The sequence below is a fragment of the Leguminivora glycinivorella genome, chromosome 3 (assembly GCF_023078275.1).
Source record: "Leguminivora glycinivorella isolate SPB_JAAS2020 chromosome 3, LegGlyc_1.1, whole genome shotgun sequence".
In the NCBI taxonomy this organism is placed as follows: Eukaryota; Metazoa; Arthropoda; class Insecta; order Lepidoptera; family Tortricidae; genus Leguminivora; species Leguminivora glycinivorella.
In genome coordinates this window covers 23619888-23644863 of record NC_062973.1, presented here as the reverse complement: position 1 = coordinate 23644863, position 24976 = coordinate 23619888, and the positions used below count along the sequence as shown (strand labels likewise).

Genomic DNA, 24976 nt, shown 5'->3' with positions numbered 1-24976 from the left:
AGTCTCTTTCCATATGTTAAATTTAATAAAATTCTACCTAAAAAGCGAAATATATTTTTTTTATCACCTGTCCGTCCCACCGGACTTTGCCAAATTAAGGGTTAAGACTGACTTATCATTATCAAGCTCTTCACGCCATCCACCGAATTATGGACCGTATTCGACCACATCTAATTATATAAGCGTCCACTGTCTAAACAAAATAACTTTACAAGTTTCAAATCGAACAGATTGTTCTAAAGCCTACGTCTGAGAAGGGTGTTCTGCCTTCTCGCAGAAATATTTTTAGCCGAATTTCATTTGCCAACCAACGTTTGGCCGAAGTTTCATTTTGACAACTAACATTTAGCAACTTTTTGTATGGCAACTTTTCATTTGGCAGAATTATTGAAAAGCAGATTATTATATTATAATCCATCTAAACGTTTGGCAGACTAATCATTTGTCAAATGTTTCACTTGATCAAACAACTTTTGGACGAATCATTAAGCAAGCTACAAATAATTATTAACATCACCCATTCGGAAAGGGTACTTTTCTTCCCTGTTAGGAGGGAGCAAAGTAGCACTTTTCTGTTCAAGGACTATGTCGCGGACTTTCCGCCCTAACGGCCATCGGTTCTACGTGCAATGTGCCCCGCCCACTGCCACTTAAGTTTAGCGATTCGGAGGGCTATGTCGGTTACTTTGGTTGTGTTGCGGATGGTCTCATTTCTGATACGATCTCGCAAAGAGACTCCTAGCATAGCCCTCTCCATTGCCCTTTGGGTGACCTTGAGCTTTCTTATGAGTCCCATTGTAAGCGACCACGTTTCAGTACCGTATGTCATCACTGGCAACACACAGTCACACACTGATCAAATACTTTCGTCTTCAGACACTGCGGAATATTGGACGAAAAGACGTATCGTAGCTTTCCTCGGTTGGGCAGCGTTACCATGCTTAGTTTTATCTAAAAAATATCCTTATTTTCAAGAAACCACAGAATTAGATTTAGATAGAAGAAACAAGTTCATCTATTTGTATAGGGGCCGACCGTGTCAGATTTTGTACTGAAGTAGTTATACTTACCTGTGGTTTTAAATATGTCTCATATCAGGCCCCTGAGTGTTCATAACTTTTGTGTTATTGCAATTAAATATCACGTAACGAGGAATTTTTAATGTTTCTGTTGACTTCAACTTATGAAAATTGACGTCCGAAAACTGCAAGCTGCGATTAAAGACGGACAACTCAGTGGATTTTACTGAGTTCAGATGACACGCTATGGGCTACTTGCACCAACGAAAATGGAGGGTTAACCCACCATTTTGACAGATGACAGCCCACTAACCCTGATTTAAGTGGTTGGTGCGTGGGCCTTAGGGTCACTTGCACCACCGAAAATGGAGGGTTAACCCGAGGTTAACCTACCATTTTATATGGAATTTGACAGTTGATAGCCCACTAACCTTGGGTTAAGCGGGTGGCGCAAATGGTCCTTAGTACATAGATACGTTTGCTTGATCTATGGTATAAATGTCATCTGTGGGTTTAACCTACCGAAAGAGGGTTTCAGAGGATATTATTACAATTTTACAACGTAGTGACCAAAAGCCATACGTTTCTTCCGCGTGACGATTGTTCAACGTAAGTGCGTTTTCACATTATCCGATCCGATATCGGATAAAGGAAGGATTTGAAAGGCAAAAATCAAAGATGGCGGCTTAAATGTATGGGATATCGGTCCTAACATCCGATATCGGATCCATAATGTGAAAACGCACTGTTTATATTTTAGATTTTCGTCATCTTACCAGTCTTCCCCAAAGCCGGTCCAAGGTTGAAGGAGTTGAATATGAAGACTGGTGTCTTGGCCAGCATGAAAAAGTCACTCAGCACCAAGTTGGCCACCAAGATGTTGCCTGGAGTGCGCAGCGTGCGGCATCTGGAAAGTGATCTATGTTATATAAGGCCGTAATATGTAGCGTTCTAATAGAGTCCCTATGATATGATGTGAAATAAACCCCAATTGACGACCGGTCTGGCCTAGCGCGTAGTGACCCTGCCTGCTAAGCCGCGGTCCCGGGTTCGAATCCCGGTAAGGGCATTTATTTGTGTTATGAACACAGATATTTGTTTTATGTTTTCTACTCCCTTCGGTCGTGTTTTAATTTATCGCCACTCGTTTCGAACTTCTTTTTTTCGCACTTGTATCGTAATGACTTAACGTAAAACTATTATCAAAAACATCTGTTCCAGTAGGTTGTCAGTAAGTACCCCCTTAACCCCAACCGTTTCGTACTCCGTAGGTATTAAATTGCTTGAACAGCTTGAGCTCAAATATAATTGTTCGATAAGCGCCTTATTCATTGTTATACTGAAATAACAACCACGTTACGGTGTTCCGTACTTTGTAACTCTATACATCAGTAAATGCGGGTTATTTGTATTGTATAGTTAGGTAAGTGACATTTGGCGACAATCACGCGTCAATCATACGTCAAATAGCGTGAATTATCAGTACCACTACTGGATACTAGGTGGCAACTGAGTCTCGTCTGCCAAAATGTTTATATTAGAACAGTTTACAACTTATATTACAAGCAGAAGGAATTGAAAACAGAATACTGATTGACGACCGGTCTGGCGCAGTCGGTAGTGACCGCGCCGCGGTCCCGGGTTCGAATCCCGGTAAGGGCATTTATTTATGTGATGAGCAAGGATCGTTAACTGCGAGCGAAATCCATTGAAGTATTAGGGTTGCTAACTGGTTGTCATACGTCATTTCAATGGATTTCGCTCGCAGTTAACGATCCTTGGCTGATGAGCACAGATATTTGTTCCTGAGTCATGGATGTTTTCTATGTATATAAGTATTTATATATTATATATATCGTTGTCTGAGTACCCACAACACAAGCCTTCTTGAGCTTACCGTGGGCCTCAGTCAATCTGTGTAAGAATGTCCTATAATATTTATTTATTATTTTATTACTGATTAATACTATTGTAATATGTATTAGCTTAAAATTGGTGAGCATTAGACTTTTCGTTCGTCGCGGTCGCGACATCTATTGCCAAGTAGTATTACTGATAATTTACGCTAGTTGACGCGTGATTGACGCATGATTGTCGCTAGATGTCACTTAACTATGCCTATACAAATAACCCGCATTCACTGATGTATGGAGTTGCAACTCTTCCATTACTTATTCCTCTATGACTTCGATAAAACATTTCAGAGTTACATTGATATGTGACAACTCACAGACAAAGGTATATTATGGCGGTTAAATATATATTTAGTATTTGTATATTATGTATATCGTTGTCTGAGTACCCACATCACAAGCCTTCTTGAGCTTACCGTGGGGCTCAGTCAATTTGTGTAAGTAAAGATGTCCTATAATATTTATTTTATTATATTTTATTGAGAAAGAAACAATATTGTTACTGATTTGTGTTAATTACATAATCCAAGCGATAATCTATGTAGATTATCGCTTGGATTATTAGCGTCAGTTGTTAAGAAAAAGTTAACTCGCTGTCAGTTTATTAACGACAACTGAGCATAGGTAAAATTTGTTTAAAAATCAACTTTTTTCACGTTTTGAACATTAACGGTTACAATCCAGTTCTGATGATGGGATCCTGGAGAAATTGAGGGAACTCCTCAAATTTGCAAATGCATACATATTATGGTGATTTTAATGTTTTTATAAAAACAGCATGCATTTACGTACGGAACAGTGACATTTGGTGCAGTGGAACTGCTGATGATGGTCAGTACGGAACTCCTCAAATCTGAACGGCACGCTTATGATTACTTTGGTATTTTTGAACAGCTTGCGTTTACTTTCAGAACAGTGACATTTGGAGCAGTAGAACTTCTGATGATGATCAGAACGGAACTCCTTAAATCTGAACGGAACACTTATAGTGACTTTCGTATTTTTATAATAACAGCGTTTAAGTTCAGAATAGTAACATTTACTTGTAAGAAGATTTATTCTCTTTGTTTTGCTTACATATTGAATTTTCAAGTCAGATTCTGTCAAGCACGATTTCTTATATGTAATCGGATATCGGATTCATGAGGAATTGAGGAAACTCCTCAAACCTTACCGGTATACGTATATTCATTAAATTTGTGTTTCCGTCAAATAATCAAAGATTGGTATTAAGAGCAGTTTTAAAAATTACCTACACATTTCTACATAATCCAACATTCGCAAGTACCTTTCACCAGAACCCCAAAATCAGCGGTTTTTTTTTCTTAAAAATTATGTTCGTATTTATAGCCGATAGCTCATAGCTTACTAGCTCGCGGTGGGACCAGTGCCTAAATAGAGCAGAATAAAATAAAACTTTTTATCTTGGTTACTTATTCATACTAATACCCATTGTAAACGCGGGAAAGTGTGTGTGTCTGATTGTTTGTCCGTCTGTCACGGCAAAACGGAGCAACGAATTTTTAAATGGAGATAGGTAATTCGCTGAAGAGAGTGATGGAAAGTGACATAGGTCACTTTTTGTCTCTTTCTAACCCCCCACATACCTAAAATGTGTGTGTGGGGGGGGGGGGGGGGGGGGGTGAATGGAGCATCTGCAATTTTCGAAGAAAGCTAGTAACAGTATAAATACGAGAGTCAATATTATCAGTGGAGACGACAACGTTCCCTACTTTCCAATATCACGTAAGTACTGATTTAAACTTTCACGATTATTACACATAATTATTTTTAAAAACCGGGACTTAATCGCGTATAACTACATATTAAACTGACCTCCAACGTTTCAAGGACGGCGTTGTCCCCGTGGTCTCGGAGAAGACTGGCTTGAAATGACATCAACACCTTCTGACAGCCGCGCGAGTTTTTCGAACTACCCGCACTTGGTTTTGATTATCAACTTGAACTGTTTGCGCACTAGGGATGTTACTCTGTCGACATACAACACTGACGATATTCGATTTAACGACTGTCGATGTTAAGTCCCGGTTTTTATCTGTGATTCGTTTTGACACGAGTATATTTGAGCAGAATAGGTACTTATTAAGTAAGAGGAATATAAACGAAGTATTAACTTGTTGAATGTCCTAAGGCACCCCATAGGTGCACAGGGCCTCCATAAGATCCTTCCACGCCTTTTTATCTTGAGCCACCGCCTTGTCCCCGTTCCAGCTTACTTCATACTTCCTCAGCTTGTTCTCTACGCTCCGCCTCCAGGTGCAAGTATTATAGGTATAATGCCTTAAATTATTATAAGTACGTGACCCATAGAACGTAATTTCCAAACCATATTTAAGTTCAAAAGTTGCTACCGAGCCAACTTTTGAGCTTAAATTGGCACTGGCGTGGAAGGATCTTGTGGAGGCCCTGTGCACCTATGGGGTGCCTTAGGACATTCAACAACAACAACTTAATACTAATTACATATGTGTTTCCTATTGTTCTAAAATTTTGTTGGAATAAAAACTAATCAAGTTAATTTCTTTCAAACAAAGTTTAAACCTGCTCATCTAAATTGTAGCTAGTAAAACATGACCCCAAAGCCGATGTACAGTCAACTGCAGAGAAAAGTACTTTTCTACTTACTTTTCTCTGCAGCTGACTGTACTATATACGTTTTAGATCTTGGAAAAAATACAGAACCACTAGTACGTATTAGTTGCTACTTTATAAGTTATAACATAAATTCACCTAATCATTTGAGTACCTAGTTTATTTCATGTCTTATCAAATAACAACCAAATATGGTAATTAGATATTTGTTTGTCGAAGGTAATCGACTTTGGCGTAGTTATTTTATTTAAACAGTTGTCTCTGCATGCGTAATAACAGTAACTTCCATTAATACTTAGTTTGTCATTACCACCCGACAAGGCTAAAGATGTGGAAGTACAATTTATTCGTGGTTTTAACTTTTCTATGTGCGAATACTATAAGTTTTGAAATTTTCGACGAGGCTGGTCTCGAGCCAGAAATTGGCGAAGAAAATGAGAAAGGAATCGATTTTGTGCCTGAAATATTTGATGCAGCTGTAAATGGTACTGAAGATGGGGTAGAAGACTTTATATTGCCCGATTCAAATAACACAGGTAGGTTGTAGTTTTATTTAGGGTAAACTCGCCTCATTAGGTGACACACCTAATTCGGTGACACAACCAAAAATCGTCTTTCGGAATAGTGCTTCAAAGCTTGTATCACCGAATTAGGCGTGTCACCGAATGAGGCGAGTTTACCCTATAGGTAAATATAAAGAGTTTATTTTTTACATTAAACAAATGAAAAGAACAAGTTTTAGGGGAGGATTTTTCATATAGCAAGACTGTTTATACTTCATAAATTATCGTTATAATATTATGAGCAGTTCACTCAAGTACTTAGCTTCTTTAACTTTTGGAGTTGCTCAAACAGCACTCGTTTACCTATAATTGGTACTTATCCACAAAAGCTTGACTACTTCACAAAAGAGTACGGCGATTTCAACAAAATTGATCCCAATTTCAGTTAAAAGTGCCCCATTCAGTTCACTATTTTCTCTATCGGGGTCCTCAAAGATAAGAACGGAGGATTTTTTGAATATGATTAAATACTTAATAGAAAAAATCGGTGCCTTAAAGTTACGGTGTTTGAGCAGTTCCCGAATACTTTGTACATAGCCACGTCAGCAAATTTTAATTGATCCTATTTTGTTACCAACATTTAGTAATATAAGTCGACTTTCGTAAGATATATACAGGATAATTGTTATAATTAAGAAAATATAGATACTAGAGAACCTTAATGACGATATAAAACTCACTGAAATCTCAATTCATCATACAAATCTTGATAACAAAATAGGAATAATAAAAACAAATTAAACTTTTTCCTTAGTTTTTGTACAAACTTTTCGAGAACTTCTGGTTTACGATATTTGTCTATAATTTGGTAAAATCGTTCCACAATGTTCATTAAAAATGGTTATCCTTTTGAAAATTGGATAAAAAAAAATATCTGATCTGATAGATGAAAACTGTATAATATAAATATACATAGGTAATGTTAATTAAATAATAAAGATGTCTGTATCCCTGTCATTCCTTTGAAAAACAACAACATAAGACATATGCCAACATGTGTCACTGTTTAAATACATATTTTTTACAAGCCACAGATGCCTTTCACATGTGGCTTGTAAAAAATATGTATAAAGCCTTGAAGGTCAAATCATAGACACCCGATTCGGGCTTCGCACAATTTTTCAGCAGGCCTTCGTTGTGCAACATATTATTAAAGGTGACTACCGTCTATGATAACACCTACGATAATCCGTTTATAATCCATTAAAATGATACGCAAAGTAATTATTTAAAACGAGACCATTAAAACATTGGTTTAACGCTTTGCCAACTAAATATTAATCTTTCAAAGTTGTCGTAACAATTCTGCGGTTGAAGTTGTCCGTTAACAAGCGACTTAGGTAGGACGGCTCGGGCCTCGGGCCTCGTTAGGACATCATCTCAGGGTACGTAGCCAAATGCACGAACGCTTACTATAATATCGTTTCCGTAGCTATCTATCTCAATCGCTTTCCGTATTGGCGCGACAGAGCCAGACTGCGTTTCGCTCAGCGTTTATCGTCAACGATTGTCATTTCGGCTAGGCCGGCAATTTATGAGACAGATATTTTACATTCGATTTTACGACTAAATTCATGAGCTTGATTCGATTCTGTTTTCATTCTATGAGAGGGATTATCGGGAAGATTTCGAACTTCTATTGATACAATCTTGAGAAAACGGGCGCTGTTTGATAATCTGCGTGAGTCGATTATACTGATCGGGTTTCAAAGATTAAAATTTAGAGATTCAAGTAGTGACTTGAATCTCTAAATTTTAAGCAGTGGCTTATCGGAATCTCTCACTGTCTCGCAACTGAGGTGCCTGAGGGCTAGGTAAGTTCAGATTGAAACGTCTCAAAGAGAGATTCTGAAGTCACTATTTGTCAGCATCTCACTGGCTCACGAATGAGATGTCTGAGGGCTAGGCAAGATTTCGCAGCTCACTATATACTCGTATAAATAAGATCTCACCTTAAACCTTATCAAATTGTTTTATCAACATCAACATCGGCCTCTAAAAGAGTTATACAGACGACTATAAAATTCCCGACATAATCAGTTCGACATTTCATTTCTATAATTAAATTTAATCATTTCTTTAACGTTTCAGGAATACCAGATGAGTTGGAGAGTACCAAGTGTATCGGAAACGGAGTTTTGGACTTCATACAATGCGTGGTAACTTCGAAGATTGAACGTTTTCGAAGCGCTCCCAGTGAGGTCGCGTTCCCCGATATACATCCTGGCGTCTTTCAGCGAAGGAAAATGAATAAGATCCAGGGCAGTCTTGAAAAGTGGATTAAGGAGTTTATTAAGGATATGGTTCCGGATACAAATTGTACATCTGATGAATAAACTATTTGTGTGAAATGAATGAATCTTCAATTCAATACGCATAATTTAATACATTTGGCTCTTTTATTGGCGATGCATTTTACAAGATTTTACACCTCTTGTTTAATGTGATTGTTTTTCCTCTACTTTGAGACTTGAACAATTTTTTCTCGTGATCTTAGGTATCTTTGAAGAATAAATATTTTATAGCACTCAAATCAATGTTTTAAATTACTTTCGATTTGAAAAGTTTGCATTAGTTAAAACTACTCCAAATTGAACGAACGTAAAAACAAATTTGATGAAGTTGAAATCACATTTCTGTTAACCGCAGCGCGTGTCAAAATGCGATTAAATAAATTTAGCATTTATTATTGAGTTCCAATGTCGAGCAAGCATAAAAACTAAGAATGCAGTTAAGTAGATAACAAATCAAATTATTTGAAGTAATATTTAGATTTGTTTTTTTTAACTAGTCACAATACCTCATCTGTCACACTACCTCATCTGTCACACTACCTCATAAATTGTAAACAAAAAGCGATCAAATCTACTGGTCTATTACAGTAGTGTTGTGGTGCAGAGATAATGACGTTATCCGCGTAAGACCTGGGTTCTATTCCCGGCTTCGCAACTGAATGATCATTTTTTTTATTATAAATGGTATCTATTCCAATTTATAACAATGCATTATGATATTGTCATTTAAAAGAGTTAGGAGTGGAAGTTCATTTCCTCGGAAAATCACGGCGCTCGACCTATTGTTAACTTATGCCGGCCGTTATTGAAAATGTTCTCCAGAAATTTCCTTTATAAGACACTTGTCACACCAATAGCAGTAAACGATGAGCTTTTGCCGATAAAAACCAACAAAAGGTAGTCGCTCCCGTGTAAATAAAATAAAGAGCGAGCGATGTATAGTTAATTGCTCGGCGTGAAACTATTTATACCTATAAATTGAAATATCTTTCGTGTATGATATCATACACGAAAGATAAAAAAGCGACAAGGCCCACTGGTGGCCGAGCCGGGAATCGAACCCGGGTCTTCAGCTTACGCGGCTAACGTCTTTACCACTAGACCATCTGCCCGCCCGAAATATTCGATAAAATAATTTGATTTGTTCCCTAGTTGTATTTATACCTGGTTAACTCGCTCGCGCCATCATCATCGCGTCTCTTTTTAGCCCCCGACGCAATAAACGAATGGGTGACAAGTTTGACGTGTCTGTCTGTCTGTGGCATCGTAACATTCGTAACTTTCGAACGGATGAAACTATTTATGTTTTTTTTTTGTTTGAAAGCTGAATTAGCCATGTTTGATGAAAATCGGGGTTTATTCAAAATTAAAATTATGTATTGTGGTTAAATTTACACGAAAGCGGGAATGACTATTTTTTGTCCGTTTCTACCGCCGATAGCTCATCGCTTAGCTTTTGGTGTGACCAGTGCCTTTCTTCTTTATCGTCTCGGTATCGATTTCTGTCAAATTGTCAGTAATGAGGTCAACTGATAAACAATTCCTGCTAAACGGAAGTTGATTTTGAGAAAGGACGGGGTTTAATTACTGGTCCAGTAGGCCTAGCACATGATGGCCGCGGGAGTATGTCGCCGCGAGATAGATGACACGTCTTCTTCTAACTGTATTAATGACATAAGGACGGGTAGTCTATCTCGCGGCGACATACTCCCGCGGCCATCATGTGCTAGGCCTACTGTGATCTTTAGTATCTTCACTATTATCTGTCATTTGTAGGCTTTTCGGTTTTAGATGGAATCGATCAGCGTGATTGGAAGTTTAAGAAACCTTATTCCCTAAATACCGCTCACGAATTCAGTACTTTTTCAGTGTGATGTAACGTAACGTAAATCATAATATTTCCTGTTACTTGCTTTAACAGGGCTAAGTATTGTGATCTAATAACATACAATTTAGATTTACCTTAGTAACTTTTTATGGACAAATCTGAACTCAACAACCACAGGAAATTTACCAAATTTTAGCAAAAAACGTTTTTTCCGCGTATAAATTGCTGCACGCAATAAATTCAACTTTTGGCTCTTTAACTTGCTCAAATTAAGATTAAATTATAATTATGTAATCAACAGTTAGTTAAAATTACCTATATTTGCTTCATAATTTGAGTTGAAGTATTTTACCAAGGCGTAAGGAAATTTTAAGATACGTCCACTCCAGAGGCTTTACTTTTGAGTCGCTAAGGTCCCAAGATAAACCTAGCGTGGCGTGCGACTTTTAATCCGGAGGAGGTTTGAACTTGAACCCCGGGTCGTACCAATGAATTTTTCGAAACTTATGTACAAAATGACATTTGATATATATTTATTTTTAATCCCGAAGTGAACATGTCGCTCCGTAAAAATCGACATACAATTCTATTGTCTTACGATTAACTTATTCTATTAAAAATAGCCTTACGCACAAGCTGCAAAATAGCGCAATGGCGGCATTCGACATCGGAGCAGCCAGAACGCTATTGCAGCGACATTTGATATTTGCTAGACGCTTTTCGATGATAGAGAACATAGTGAGACAACCGGACTATTCACAATAAGGTCTAGTTACCTCTTTTGGTTGGAAGGACAAATGGCAGTCACTTTCGTAAAAACTAGTGTCAAAACGGACCCCAGGCGCCGTGTTATCTTGCAATTTTATCACATATCTACATGGATAAGACAGCATCTGTCACTCTCACACTGACATACTTGCCAAAGCGTGACGGATACTTTATCCACATAGATATGTGATAAAATTGGAAGCATAATACACCGTCAGGCTCCCATGAGTCGTGGTAAATGCCGGGATAATACAAGGACGAGGAATGTGAATCAGAACAGTGATCGGAACTATGCGAGCAAAACTTTAACAAAACCTTAGAGCTGAGCTGACGTAAAAAAAAAAACAAAAACAAGATTATTATTTTCAGATCAGTGTTAAATTTGATTCTATACCTGAATCCAAGATTTACAATACTTTGCTACAAGAATATTAATATTTTCAGGGCTGTAAGCACTCTATAATGTCCACTTAGCAAGTTTTGTTAAAGTTTTGCTCCCATAGTTCCGATCACTGATCAGAATGCTTTAAGTATTTGTAAAACATGTGATGACTGGTTTTGATACTTTCGATTTTAACGATGGCAACAATAACAAGAGCCTTGACTTGACTCGCAGTCGGAAACCACTAGACACGACCGTCAAGCGTTCCCATCAAAAGTTGAAAACCCTTTCCGGACCAATGGGTTTCCCAACTCTGCTCTGTGCGGTGTACAGACTGATATACTGTGCAGCTAACGATAGATGGCGCATGTAGCTTTTATTTTGATATTGTAATAAATCAGCTTGGTTATAATAATTATTGAATTGATTTCGTGACTTGAAAACATATTTACAAATATGTTTTCAAATCGTAAATAGGAAATATAGTAAATTGTAAATAGGCAATTTATGAAAAACTATGTTTGACACGTACTGATTCACAGTATTATATTCAGAGTTGATAAATATGTATTTTTCACAGTATTTCTATGTTTATGGATAATTGGATATGTATTTATTATAAATAAAAGTATGGCAAAGTTAATTGATTCTAACGATGTCGGTAAGAACTAGAGTTATGTCTGACGGTTTTCAATGGAAAACTGGTAGTAACATGTTAAAATGGGGACCATTATATGTTGAAGATTGAAAATGCTTTTCGACCCAATCAATTTACCAAGTCTTTTTACATACAAATACAATACTGTTAGCTTTTTAATACTTGAAGGGCTAAAGTTATTTAGCATATTACAATTAAAATATGAATTACTGGCGGCATTGGTCAGAATACTGGGACCAAGTTTGCTCTTTAGTATGTTTGTTATCGTACCTATTAAATTGTGCGCTTGAGTGATCTACTCAAATGTGTCTGTGCATTGAGTAAGGTTGTTCGATTTTATATGTCACTATAACCAGAACGGCAATATACGGCAAAAAGAGAAATGACGTGGTACAGTCACCCACAATAACAGCTCACAAAAAGAAGGTCGCAAAAAATATCTGACACATTCTTATTTGTACAGCCGAGCCGTAAGAGCGTGTCAGATCTTTATGCTGCCTTCTTTTCGTACGATGTTTTTGCCGGTGACTGTAGTACTCTTACTATAGTATAATACAAGTACTTTCGTACTTATAAACATCATCGTATACCTATTGATGTTACAAGAAAGGTATTACGAATGTATGTGCAAGGAGGAAGTGGGAGAGGAAAGCCGAAGAAAAAGCGGATGTACTCTGTGATAACAAGGAATTAATTATTTGCTTTATAATGTACTCATCATCATCATCCTCATTTTTTTGGTTCTAGTTGCTAATGAGATGAGTGGTATAAAAATACTATTATACTTTTGTAGATGTAAAACTCGAACCCACATTCACTGCTGAGCTACAGTCGTAAAGCCTGACCAGAAATATATGACTACTGTTTGGAGGTTACTGTTATTCTGATGTAAGTACACTGAGAGAAATTTGCATTGTGAATTTAACAAGTTCGACTTGTTGCGGTTTATCCATTTGAATCAGCCAAACGTATGTTTAAAACAATATGTGTCAGGTTGTTTTTATAAAATCGACTTGTTGATTCAAATATATTGCCGATTCAAATGACAAGTAGCTTGTTGTTTGAACCAAAGAGCACGTAGGCGCTATTTTAACCAAAAAACTTGTTGAACGAACATGAAAACTGGTTGTATTTTCTCTCGGTGTATGCGGCGACAGTTCAGTAGAGTATGAAGAAAATAGTTTAAAATAAAATTCCGCAACATGGCGCGTATATATTTCTGCCCATTTAGCACAACTTGCCTTGTCGCGCGCGAGTCCATACATCAAGCGCGACTTCAAGTATGGACTCGCGCGCGACAAGGCAAGTTCTGCTAAAGGGTCTGGTCAGGCTTTAGCATTCGTAGTCGATGGCATGGGGTTACCGATCAGATACGAAGCGTAAATGATTCGCTTCAGCTTCTTTTTAAGAACTGTCAAAACGAATTTGAACGACTGGCTAATATGGAATTTATATGAAATCAAATTGAGTGACGTCACGGTCAACTCAGTTACTTTATATGTTTCTACCTGACTTATAAAATAGAAATTGGATTAAAAAATAACTTCTGTCCATGTTTTTCTTATGATTATCTGATGCTTTATTTCGTGCATGGTATAATATATTTTCTTTTAACTACAGTCAAGTTGGATATAGCCGATGAAATGACCGACTTTTGTTTTACATTAAAGTTTAAAATTCGAATGTCAATCTCATGTGGATTGTAACGTTATCCCAGTGATCCCTCGGAGGAAATAGAACTGGAGTAGCCTTTCAGTTACTTACCCCTCTGCCCAAAAACTTGAACAAATGTTCAGAAAGTCACGTAAATACAATTTCACAATCGATTTATGGTCATTCACAAAATCGCTTCTCCACGGATCACTGGTAATTAAATATGCCCGAATATGCCATGAACACATGTAATAAACACTCAGCCACCTCAAGCTTATAAAAATAAAGTATAAAGTACGCAATTTTAGTAATTTTTTGTTGTTCTTATATATTTTAGATAAAAATATTTTTGTCATAATTATGTCAGATTAGAGTCTGGCTAGCCAAATATTGTTGACAGATATTTCCTTGTGGTATCACCAATTGTCTATGGTTTAAAAAAAAAGGCTAAAAGTCTGCTGTCAATTTATGTCACTTATTCAAATTGTTCGCGGGTTATTAAGGGTAAATCTTAAATATTATAATAATGACGATACCAAGCGAGGTCCGCAATTTGCTGTTTAAGCTAATAAATAATTACAACCAAGAGCGAAGTCGACGTGAAGCGGCATATAATGAAAAACTGCAATGTTTACAAGTCGTAAACAATATAGTAGGTTGGTGCTCTATTAATATTTTGATACTTTAAGTACTAGTTCTAACATTTGCCTATAACTTTGATTAAAAGTATGTGAATATAATAAAACTTAAATCTCATAAACAGGAAAAGAGTGTAAAGACAAGGAGAAACTCGAAGCTCTGGAAAGCATTAATAAAATAAAAATATTGGAACGTAACGACTTACTTACGAAAAACCAATATTTAGAAGAAATCAGTGAAGTGACTGGTCAGTAGTAATTTGATATAAAAATATAAAAAATAAAATAAATAATATAATTTAGCCTATATACCTTCCACTGCTGGGCACAGGCCTCCTCTCATGTCTGAGAGGGCTCGGGCTATATAGTCTCCACGCTAGCCCAATGCGGGTTGGAGACTTCACATAAATCTTTGAATTTCTTCGCTGATGTATGCAGGTTTCCTCACGATGTTTTCCTTCACCGTAAAGCTAGTGGTACATATTAAATGATATTTCGTACGTAAGTTCCGAAAAACTCATTGGTACGAGCCAGGATTTGAACAGGCACTTTTAATTTTTTCATCCATTCCCCATTACTACTTGTAATACACGTTAATTATTAATATTTAAATGCTAATAACCATCGTAAAACTTTTAGGTTAATACGTCAAATGCTAACAGATTTTGTCAAATTTCTGTACATATATTAGCAATTTCTATTGATTTTCAATATAAGTGTGCACAGAAAACAAAAATATTTTCTAGTATCAAAACTATATCTCCTACTATACCAAGTGTGACCAGCCCTAGATTTTTTGAATTTCCCGCCAAAAGTTGGGGCAATATTTCATTAGCCACACACATTTATCCAATCACGTAGAATCGATTTATAACTCGTTTGCAGATAATAAATACTTTTTCTAACGGGACGTACGATAGAGTTTTTATTTACGAGGCTTGATTTTAAGATAATGTAAGAATCAACTTAATTGTAATTATAATAGAGTTTATAATAATATTGACGAGGATGATATGCCATATGTTTGAGTGCATCCTATTGAGCATGTGTTGTCTTTTTGTCAAAATGTGCGTGTGTACTGACACGTATTTGTGGCATGTGTTATCCTCACCCCCCGCGAAATTCGGCAGACTTTTTTGTAAGCAAATGCAACATGAAGGCGCCTCCAGTTTATTTTTCCTCCGAGCAGTGATCCGATAGCTGGGTTCTCTGTACGTAGGCGATTATCCTACATGTTATCGGCTACGCTCGTAGCGTATTACGATTTTTTTTTTAATTAAAATGCACAAAACAAATGAAAAAGTCTAAATAAATATTCATATTTATATTTCTGTAAAAGGGAATATATTTCTACTGTTTTAATTCGAATACTCAACCCCGAGGGAAATTTTATCTTAAGACGATACGGTAGGGGTCAATTCTCCATACAAACGCTCTCGACTATTTCCTCCCTGGTTTTTGAAGATAGAGCAATGATTTTTTCAACACAGATTGTTATTATTTTTATCTGTGTCGGACCGGTTTGATTTTTTTGATATTCTGCTTTTTAAAGACTCTAGAGCCCATCAAAAATTTCCAAAAACGGCCTTTTTCATTGTGGCGCAAAAAAAGGTGTGATACTCGAGATTGGTAACCATTAACAAAAAAAGCTAAACGGTCCGACATAGATTATTTCATTGATATTCAGATTCTTAAATTTCGTTCTGATTGATTAAGTTTTGAAGGAGGAAAGAGTCGAGAGCGGAACCTCGATTTTAAAGATTATTTTGAAATATCTTTTGACTGAGTTGTTCTTAATGGACAATTTTTTTTCGATAAATCCAGTTAATAACACTTGTATATTTAACTAAAATTCCCAAGTTGAAAGGGGGGCTCCTTTCCATTTTAGCATTTTCGCTACCGTATCCTCTTAAATAGTATAACAAATCGGCCTCCACAGTCATCAAACCCGTTGCCTTAAACAGCAATGCGTAAATCGTCTGCAATAGACGCAAAGGCCCGTAATGATCCTGTATATCCGAACATCCACAAATCCTATATTAAACGAAAAATACAGAAATAACGTACGCGTGTAAAAAGAATACTGGATATCTATAAATAGAAGATACGAGTACAATCTACAGAAATGTATTTCTTTCATTTCTTTTTTCGACGGCAATATATGGTAAATTTATGTATGAATTCTTATTTGAAAAGTGTGTTTGCTTTATTACGTCGCTATATTTTATATTCTTTTTCAAACGAAAGGCTCACCTGCAGGGTTAGCACATGATTGCCGCGAGAGTATGTCGCCGCGAGATAGACTACCCGTCCTTATGTCATTAATACAGTTAGAAGAAGACGTGTCATCTATCTCGCGGCGACAATCATGTGCTAGGCCTACTGGTGATAAGTGAACTTTGAAATGTTGGAAACAACCTTATGAAAAAGGCATATAAATATAAGTACTTAGTAATTATTTACTTAAATTGTAGTAAATGGTGCGAGTGATTTTTTATTTCTAAAATATTTATTTATTAAACATTACACACAAGTTGCTTTTTAACTACACTGAGACTTTAGCACGTGCTGTGGAAACGGGAGCTAACCGCGGCGAATAATAGAAACAAAGGCCTTTGTTTAACAGATTAGGGCAAAACCGAAAAGTTCATCTCAGAAAATTCATACTATACTTCAGCGTCACTTAGTAGAGTGGCCTTGAGCACCAAATGCTTAAAATATATATATCCGTACTGATATTATAAATGGGAAAGTGTGTGTCTGTTTGTTTGTCCGTCTTTCACGGCAAAACGGAGCGACGAATTGACGTGATTTTTTAAGTGGAGATAGTTGAAGGGATGGAGAGTGAGATAGGCTACTTTTCGTCTCTTTCTAACTCGAGCGAAGCCGCGGGCAAAAGCTAGTATACCCATATTATATCATTGGTTGTAATTACCAATGATGGGCGGTTTATATATGCGATTTAGTAACAGATGGGGGGGTGGGCGTGTGTTTGACTTTGATTAACTGCCGAGTATGTACAAATGTTAATTATAGGCAGCTTACTAATCTGTAATGGTAATATCTTACTATCAATGTGTCTTTAAGCGGCATTATATTATACTTGATTGAAAGCTGGTTGTTGATTATCGAACGCTTACAGCGTTTCCAATTCATTATACCAAAAAGCATCGAGTATTATAGAGAGTTACTGTCAAAGTAAAATATGTAATTACAGTGCATAGACTGCCATCTCTCGACCCAAGTTTAAAACTTTTGAAGCTCAGTTTTGACAATTTGGCCCATATTTTTAGCTTGATATGTGTTAAAATGTCAAATATTAATATTAGCGCTATCTAGCCGAGCGTTCCCCAAAGGTGTAACGCCATCTAGGCCACCGTTGTTCCTGTTATCCCTCACTAGGGACATAGAGCTCTTAGAAGAATCTTCCACAATCTGTTTATACCTCTACATAGTGTTATTAAATGTGTAACTAAATATCGTCACTACTTTGAAAAAAAACTTGTATCTTCTTCTGTCAATGAAAAGAAAAATGTAATAAGTATGTATATAATGCATATAGACTTACTGCGTTTTAACTTTGAGGAGCAGTGTGAGATACGAGATTTTTTAAAAGTAGTGACGATATGTAATTAATATCATATAGAGTTGAGTGACGTCACGGTCAACTCATTTGCTTTTCTATCGGACTTAATAAATACAAAATGACTAAAAATAACTACCGCCCATTCTTAACTGTCTTGTACAGGCAAGTTACCTATACCAAATTGTCCGAATTGAGTGAATAAATAAATGTCGTCTGAAAGCTTAATACATGTAGGTACCTACCAAAGACATATATATCTCCGTATAGACAGATAAAGTCTAAGAAAAAAACGTACCTCAGTACCATACAGAACAAGGTACGGTGGGCTAGATGGCGATACACCCAAAGGGTAGGTACGCTCAGCTAGATGGCGCTAATATTAATATTTGACATTTCAACACGTATCAAGCTAAGAATATAGGCCAAATTGTCAAAACTGAGGTTCAAAAGTTTTAAGCCTGTGTCAAGAGATGGCAGTCTATGCACTGTGATTACACATTTTACTTTGACAGTAGCTCTCTATAATACTCGATCCTCTTTGGTACCTACACAATGTTTTTGAGTACATATTTACATAATAAATCTGTTTATATACAAACGTGAGCTGGCGGAAGGCTGTGCTCGTTACGCTATCGCAGCTAGATTTGCTCTGTTTTAATAATTAAGCAGAAACACAGCATTATGCATATGCTAATAATAATCATTTGTTTTGTCTCCATTATATCTTTTCTCTGTATATTTTGCTGAGGTGTGCATAAAGAGTATTCTATCTATTTATACACTGGTCAAAAAGTGAAATAAAAAAACTAAGTGTGATGTAAAGCTGCATTTTTGGTATGTTATTTGGGGTCCTTGGGGAATGTAGGACTATATTTAGCAAAACGAATATTTTCATAGAAAGGGGAAAAATGCTCTTTTTTTGACGCTTCATATCTCGAAAACTATTTGACGGACATTGATAAAAAAGATGTCAAACTGTTTGAAATTTAATGCGCTTTCAACATTACACAGCAACTTTTGACCAAAAACACATAGTTTTTTTATTAAAAAAATAAAAACCAAAAAAAGTCCGATTTTTTTACTTTTTTTTTAAATTACGAAGTTAGCACACTTTTTTTTTGCTTGCAAAATATAGTCTTACATTCCCCCATGGACTCCAAATAACATACCAAAAATCCAGCTTTACATCACACTTTGTTTTTTTAGCCGATTTTCATGTAAGATTTGACCGGTGTATTATCTATGCCCGCGTTTATGATTTGTTGCTAATTCGCGCTACACCAGAATGAATAATCTAACCACAAAATTAAAATTTTGAAAAAACCCCCGACCGCGACATAGTGGACCGATTTTCATGAAACACGGCTAAGAACACTCCCGACTAACTCAGCTTTCAGACAAAAAAAAAATTTAAATCGGTTCATCCGTTAGGGAGCTACGATGCCACAGACAGACACACACACAAACAGACAGACAAACCGGTAGACAGACAGACACGTCAAACTTATAAGGGACCGGCCACACTTAAGAGACGCATGTCCTGAGGTGCGGAACGGACGTCCGCGCCACGCTGCCTGAATGTAATTCAAAAAACCGGCCAAGAGCGTGTCGGGCCACGCTCAGTGTAGGGTTCCGTAGTTTTCCGTATTTTTCTCAAAAACTACTGAACCTGTCAAGTTCAAAACAATTTTCCTAGAAAGTCTGTATAAAGTTCTACTTTCGTGATTTTTTTCATATTTTTTAAACATATGGTTCAAAAGTTAGAGGGGGGGGGGACACACTTTTTTTTCCTTTAGGAGCGATTATTTCCGAAAATATTAATATTATCAAAAAACGATTTTAGTAAACCCTTATTCATATTTAAATACCTATCCAACAATATATCACACGTTGGGGTTGGAATTAAAAAAAAAATCACTCCCCACTTTACGTGTAGGGGGTTACGTTACGTGGGGGGGTACCCTAATAAAACATTTTTTTCCACTTTTTATTTTTGCACTTTGTCGGCGTGATTGATATACATATTGGTGCCAAATTTCAGCTTTCTAGTGCTAACGGTCACTGAGATTATCCGCGGACGGACGGACGGACGGACGGACGGACGGACGGACGGACGGACGGACGGACGGACGGACGGACGGACGGACAGACAGACGTGGCGAAACTATAAGGGTTCCTAGTTGACTACGGAACCCTAAAAACGTCTCCTCAGTACATTTTGTATAGGAAGGACGTAAGACGCACCCCAGGCGGCGTGGCGGCGGCATGTTTTTCTTATAATTATCTAATTTTTTATTTCGTGCATGGTTTAAAATATTATATTTTAACTACAGTCAAGTTCCCTATTAATATTTGTCCTCTTAGCCACTGGTTCCACCGCGAGCTAGTAAGCTATGAGCTATCGCCTATTAAAAACGAACAAAAGATAAGCACTCCCGTGCAAATAAAAGAGACACGGCGATATTGATAGTTCACCGCTGGGCGAGTTATAAACATCGCCGTGTCTCTTTTGTTTTTGGCAGAAGCTTTTATCGCCGACTGTTCTGCTCGCCGAGATGTTTCTGATAACCACTTTCTCGATATACGACATTTCATTTGAGATAAATTAAAACACGACCGAAGGGAGTGTTTTATATCGACACGAGTTAGGTACGAATTTCCTTTTCGCATGTGTATCGTACGACGTTTTTCAGTACAGGTGGCCCTTCTTGCACTAGTGCGTAAAAAAACACCATCTGTACTATTTTTTTTTCCAATTTGAATGCAGTTGAAGAAACCGTATGAATATTTTTATTCAACATGCGAAATGCTATTTGAATACTCCATAGTCGATAGGTGACTTACCTATTACAGAAATAAAATAAAATATCCATATATTTCAGGCTTTTAGCCCATAATTCAATGAGCCAACCACATAAAATGATAATATTGATGATACCAAAGAACCACATTATTGCATTAGACATTTATTATTCAACCTTAATTTAGTTCTAAGGCCTGATTTAGACGGCTTGCGAACTCGCATGCAATTTTAGTTACATTGCGGGCTGTTTAAGTTACGTACAATTTAACACAGCCGTCAATGCCGCAATGTAATAAAACTCGTATCGTATGCGAGTTCTCGTACCGTCTAAAAATGGGCAAGTCAAACTTTGCGTGAAACAAGATTCTGCGTTAAAGGCAGAATACGTGAGTATATTAACACAATTATTTTTGTAGTCGGTACCAGACCTGTTCGTCGCCTTGCTATTGCCTGTTTGCCCCACCCAACCATACACAGGCTGGTACCGACTCCAAAAATAATTGATTTGTTTATAATTTGGATGTTTAGCTTATTGCAATACGATAAGAAATCTGAATTGAAAGGTTTATTATTTTTGGCTTTTTAGTTTCTCCGTGTTTTGTAACGCGCTTATTTTTGAAGGCGGTTTTATTTTTTGTTAAAAAGTTTATTTATTTGTTGATTTTTAGTGGTTCCTAGTGATATTATATGTATCAGTCCGAATACATGTACAGTAGTGAAAGAATTATCCTTTAACTCCTAACCATTGAGGAGTTGACCTTCCATCATCAGCTCAGTTGATTTCTAGTGGTTCCTAGTGATATTATATGTATCAGTTCGAATACATGTACAGTAGTGAAAGAATTATCCTTAAACTCCTAACCATTGAGGAGTTGACCTTCCATCATCAGCTCAGCCACATAAAATTATTACCATCAGACGTAAATACTGGTGTACCTTTGAAAAATAGACTAAAAACATTACATAAGCCTATAACATTTGAAGAGTTCCCTCGATTTCTCCAGGATCCCATCATCAGACCCTGACTTGGTGCCAATGGGACCATCTCGGGGTTATACCGGTTCGATCAAAAAAAAAATTTTGAAAATCGGTCCACGATTCTCGGAGATATCGAGTAACATACATACAAAAAAAAAATAAAAAAAAAAAAAAAAAAAAAAAAACATTCAGTCGAATTGAGAACCTCCTCCTTTTTTGAAGTCGGTTAAAAATATAGTTCATTACCACAGAGGCCGGGACAAATTCCCGCCGAAGTATTTATAGTGTTTTTCTCAAACATGGTGTGGAATAAATAAAAACCTACTGAAAATAAAAACTCTGAATGGCTGTATCTCCAAAACTATTAGTCGTAGCGCAAAAATAATCAATTCGTTCCCATGTGAAACCCTCAAAAAATCGGAATTAAAAAAAAAGGTAAGCACATAAAAAATCAACGTCAAAATGTGGCAACAAAAAAATATTGCTTAGACCCTGAACAAGTTGCTGTAAAGTAAAATTTAAAAAATCCGCCAAAGAAATCTTTTGCACATTCAACGTTGTGACCTTTTTTGACTTCATGTATAAACATTGAATATTGGTTTTTAGGGTTCCGTAGTCAACTAGGAACCCTTATAGTTTCGCCATGTCTGTCTGTCCGTCCGTCCGTCCGTCCGCGGATAATCTCAGTAACCGTTAGCACTAGAAAGCTGAAATTTGGTACCAATATGTATATCAATCACGCCGACAAAGTGCAAAAATAAAAAATGGAAAAAAATGTTTTGTTAGGGTACCCCCCCTACATGTAAAGTGGGGGCTGATATTTTTTTTCATTCCAACTCCAACGTGTGATATATTGTTGGATAGGTATTTAAAAATGAATAAGGGTTTACTAAGATGGTTTTTTGATAATATTAATATTTTCGGAAATAATCGCTCCCAAAGGAAAAAAAAGTGCGTCCCCCCCTCTAACTTTTGAACCATATGTTTAAAAAATATGAAAAAAATCACGAAAGTAGAACTTTATAAAGACTTTCTAGGAAAATTGTTTTGAACTTGATAGGTTTTCATTTATATGGCTGCTGCACGCCCCTGGTATTTGCTGGAGCGACGACGTAGAGGCCGATCTGGCCCCGTAGCCGAATGGCATTTCTCCGACGCCAAACGAAAACGAAACGTAGTCCAGCTCTGTCGCGCCAATACGCAAGAGCGATAGGGATAGATATCTACTAGCGTTTCGTTTCGTGAGCGTTTGTGCCATTCGGCTACGCACCCTGAGCATACTCCTAATCAACAGCACATGAGAGAGATAGCTTCACCACACTATAATAAAGAGTACTATCGTACAGTATGGCCACTCCCTCTCCCCGCTGAAAGTGCCGCCAACCCCCTCTCGGCTACCTCACAGTTACCGTCTGTCAAAAACTCGAACAGTTGTCCTGTCATATTTCACTCATACAAGCATAGTACGTGTTCACCTACACGAGCTTAGACTGTGTGCTAGGAACGCGCCTCTTTCATATATTTGATCGCCAGTGTCCGAGGTGTGGCTTCACTTTGAAAAAAAGTTATTTTTAACCCCCGACGAAAAAACGACGGGGTGTTATAAGTTTGACGTGTCTGTCGGTATGTCTGTCTGTTTGTCTGTCTGTCTGTCTGTGTGTGTGTCTGTCTGTGGCGTCGTAGCTCCCGAACGGATGAACCGATTTAGATTCAGTTTTTTTTTGTTTGAAAGCTGAGTTAGTCGGGAGAGTTCTTAGCCATGTTTCATGAAAATCAGTCCACTACGTCGCGGTCAAGAGTTTTTTCAAAATTTTAATTTTGTGGTTAAGTTATATTATTTTTCAATTGGCGCAACAAGTTTTTTGGTTTTGATTTAGTTTAGTATTTTTTGTCAGTCAGGGGAACGGGGCACACATTTGTTCCCTCGTGGAATAAAGTGAAGGAGGAAGGAGGCTATTGCCAGTGTCGCATTAAAAAGGTAGAGAAGAGTGATAGAGAGATACGAAGCATTTTGTGTAATAAAATTATAAATAAACAATTTGGCTAAACACCCAGAGTTCCATTGTAAAAGTTTTCAAGTAAGAGTTTTGACAAACAGCCAAATTCGGAACATAATAGGATGTTTCCAATTTGAAATGAAGACAAATGCCCCATTCAGCGTTTAGACGATTGCCACTTTAGAAGCGAGTGACAAATGTAAAGAGAAACAATGAAAAGTTTTCGTCGAGTGTCAGCTGCCTGACAAATTATTCAAAGGCATTCAGGCCAATACAAATATATGTCGACATCAGAACGATATCCGAAAGATGTCATTCAGTTCATCGTGCGTCTCGTCTGCTCCGAGACAGTTACGGACACACACGATATTTGAATGACATCATTCAGAATCAAAAGACATCAGGGTACAGTCGAGTTCATTAATATGTGTACACTTCGTCACCTTAATTCGTTGAAATAAGGTGAAAAAATGTACACATATTTATGAACTCCACTGTACTTAGCCCAATGCACAAACGCTCACGACACGTAATCGTAGCGAGTTATCTCTATCGCTCGTCTGTATTGGAGCGACAGAGACAGCGTTTCGATCGGCGTCTGGCGTCAACGACTGTCATTCCGCCAGGCTGGCAGGCGGTTTATAGCACAACGTGCGCTCTTAGAGTCGCGCTAGTCCATACTTTGTAGTCGCGCTCTAATAACTACCTCAATAGTCAATATTATCAAAGAGGATCGAGTATTATAGAGAGTTACTGTCAAAGTAAAATGTGTATCACAGTCCACAGACTGCCATCTCTCGACACAAACTTAAAACTTTTGAACCTCAGTTTTGACAATTTGGCTCATATTCTACAAAATTATTTTAATTTTGTATAATTTTATGGCAGCAGACAACTATCAATGTAACCTAGGTACTCGTAAATTTTCAGAGCCGGGACTTACCGTACTGAAAAGATCCAATTTTTTCGCGTAGATATTTGAAAATGACTTTTAGTTAATGTGATTGAAACGGGTAAAGCAAACCAGTTATTTGGGTCGCTCTGCATTTACGTTCGACGTGAATATGTTCGTACGTTGTTAATATAATTATGATGGTAAATGAACCTACATTTTAGACGATGAATCGATGATACAGAATAAATCAGGACGTAAATAGGCTACTTGCCTCCTAGTCAAAACGAATTTGCACGACTTGCTAATATGGAATTTAATATGAAATCGAATTGAGTGACGTCACGGTCAGCTCAGTTATTTTATACATATCTACCTGACTTATTAAATA

General features: G+C 37.1%; 2 protein-coding genes across 2 annotated transcripts in view; one reads left to right on the top strand and one right to left on the bottom strand.

Annotated features, from left to right (window-relative positions):
- Positions 1 to 24976, bottom strand: part of LOC125224752 (opsin, ultraviolet-sensitive-like) — a 53611-nt gene that overhangs the window by 6707 nt on the left and 21928 nt on the right. The window contains exon 2 of the mRNA XM_048128203.1: positions 1796 to 1926. Coding sequence (XP_047984160.1) covers positions 1796 to 1926 — 131 coding nt within the window. The remainder of the gene's footprint in view (positions 1 to 1795; positions 1927 to 24976) is intronic.
- Positions 5859 to 8495, top strand: LOC125224753. The gene is made up of 2 exons (XM_048128204.1): positions 5859 to 6081; positions 8200 to 8495. Exons 1-2 carry the CDS (start codon positions 5874 to 5876, stop codon positions 8442 to 8444), a joined length of 453 nt encoding a protein of 150 aa, XP_047984161.1. The 5' UTR covers positions 5859 to 5873; the 3' UTR covers positions 8445 to 8495.

Excerpts from the sequence above, each read along its gene's own strand:
- LOC125224753 (XM_048128204.1), top strand. The coding sequence starts at position 5,874 with ATGTGGAAGTACAATTTATTCGTGGTTTTAACTTTTCTATGTGCGAAT. Across the intron at positions 6,082-8,199 it reads GCCCGATTCAAATAACACAG|GAATACCAGATGAGTTGGAG; the intron begins GTAGGTTGTAGT and ends TTAACGTTTCAG.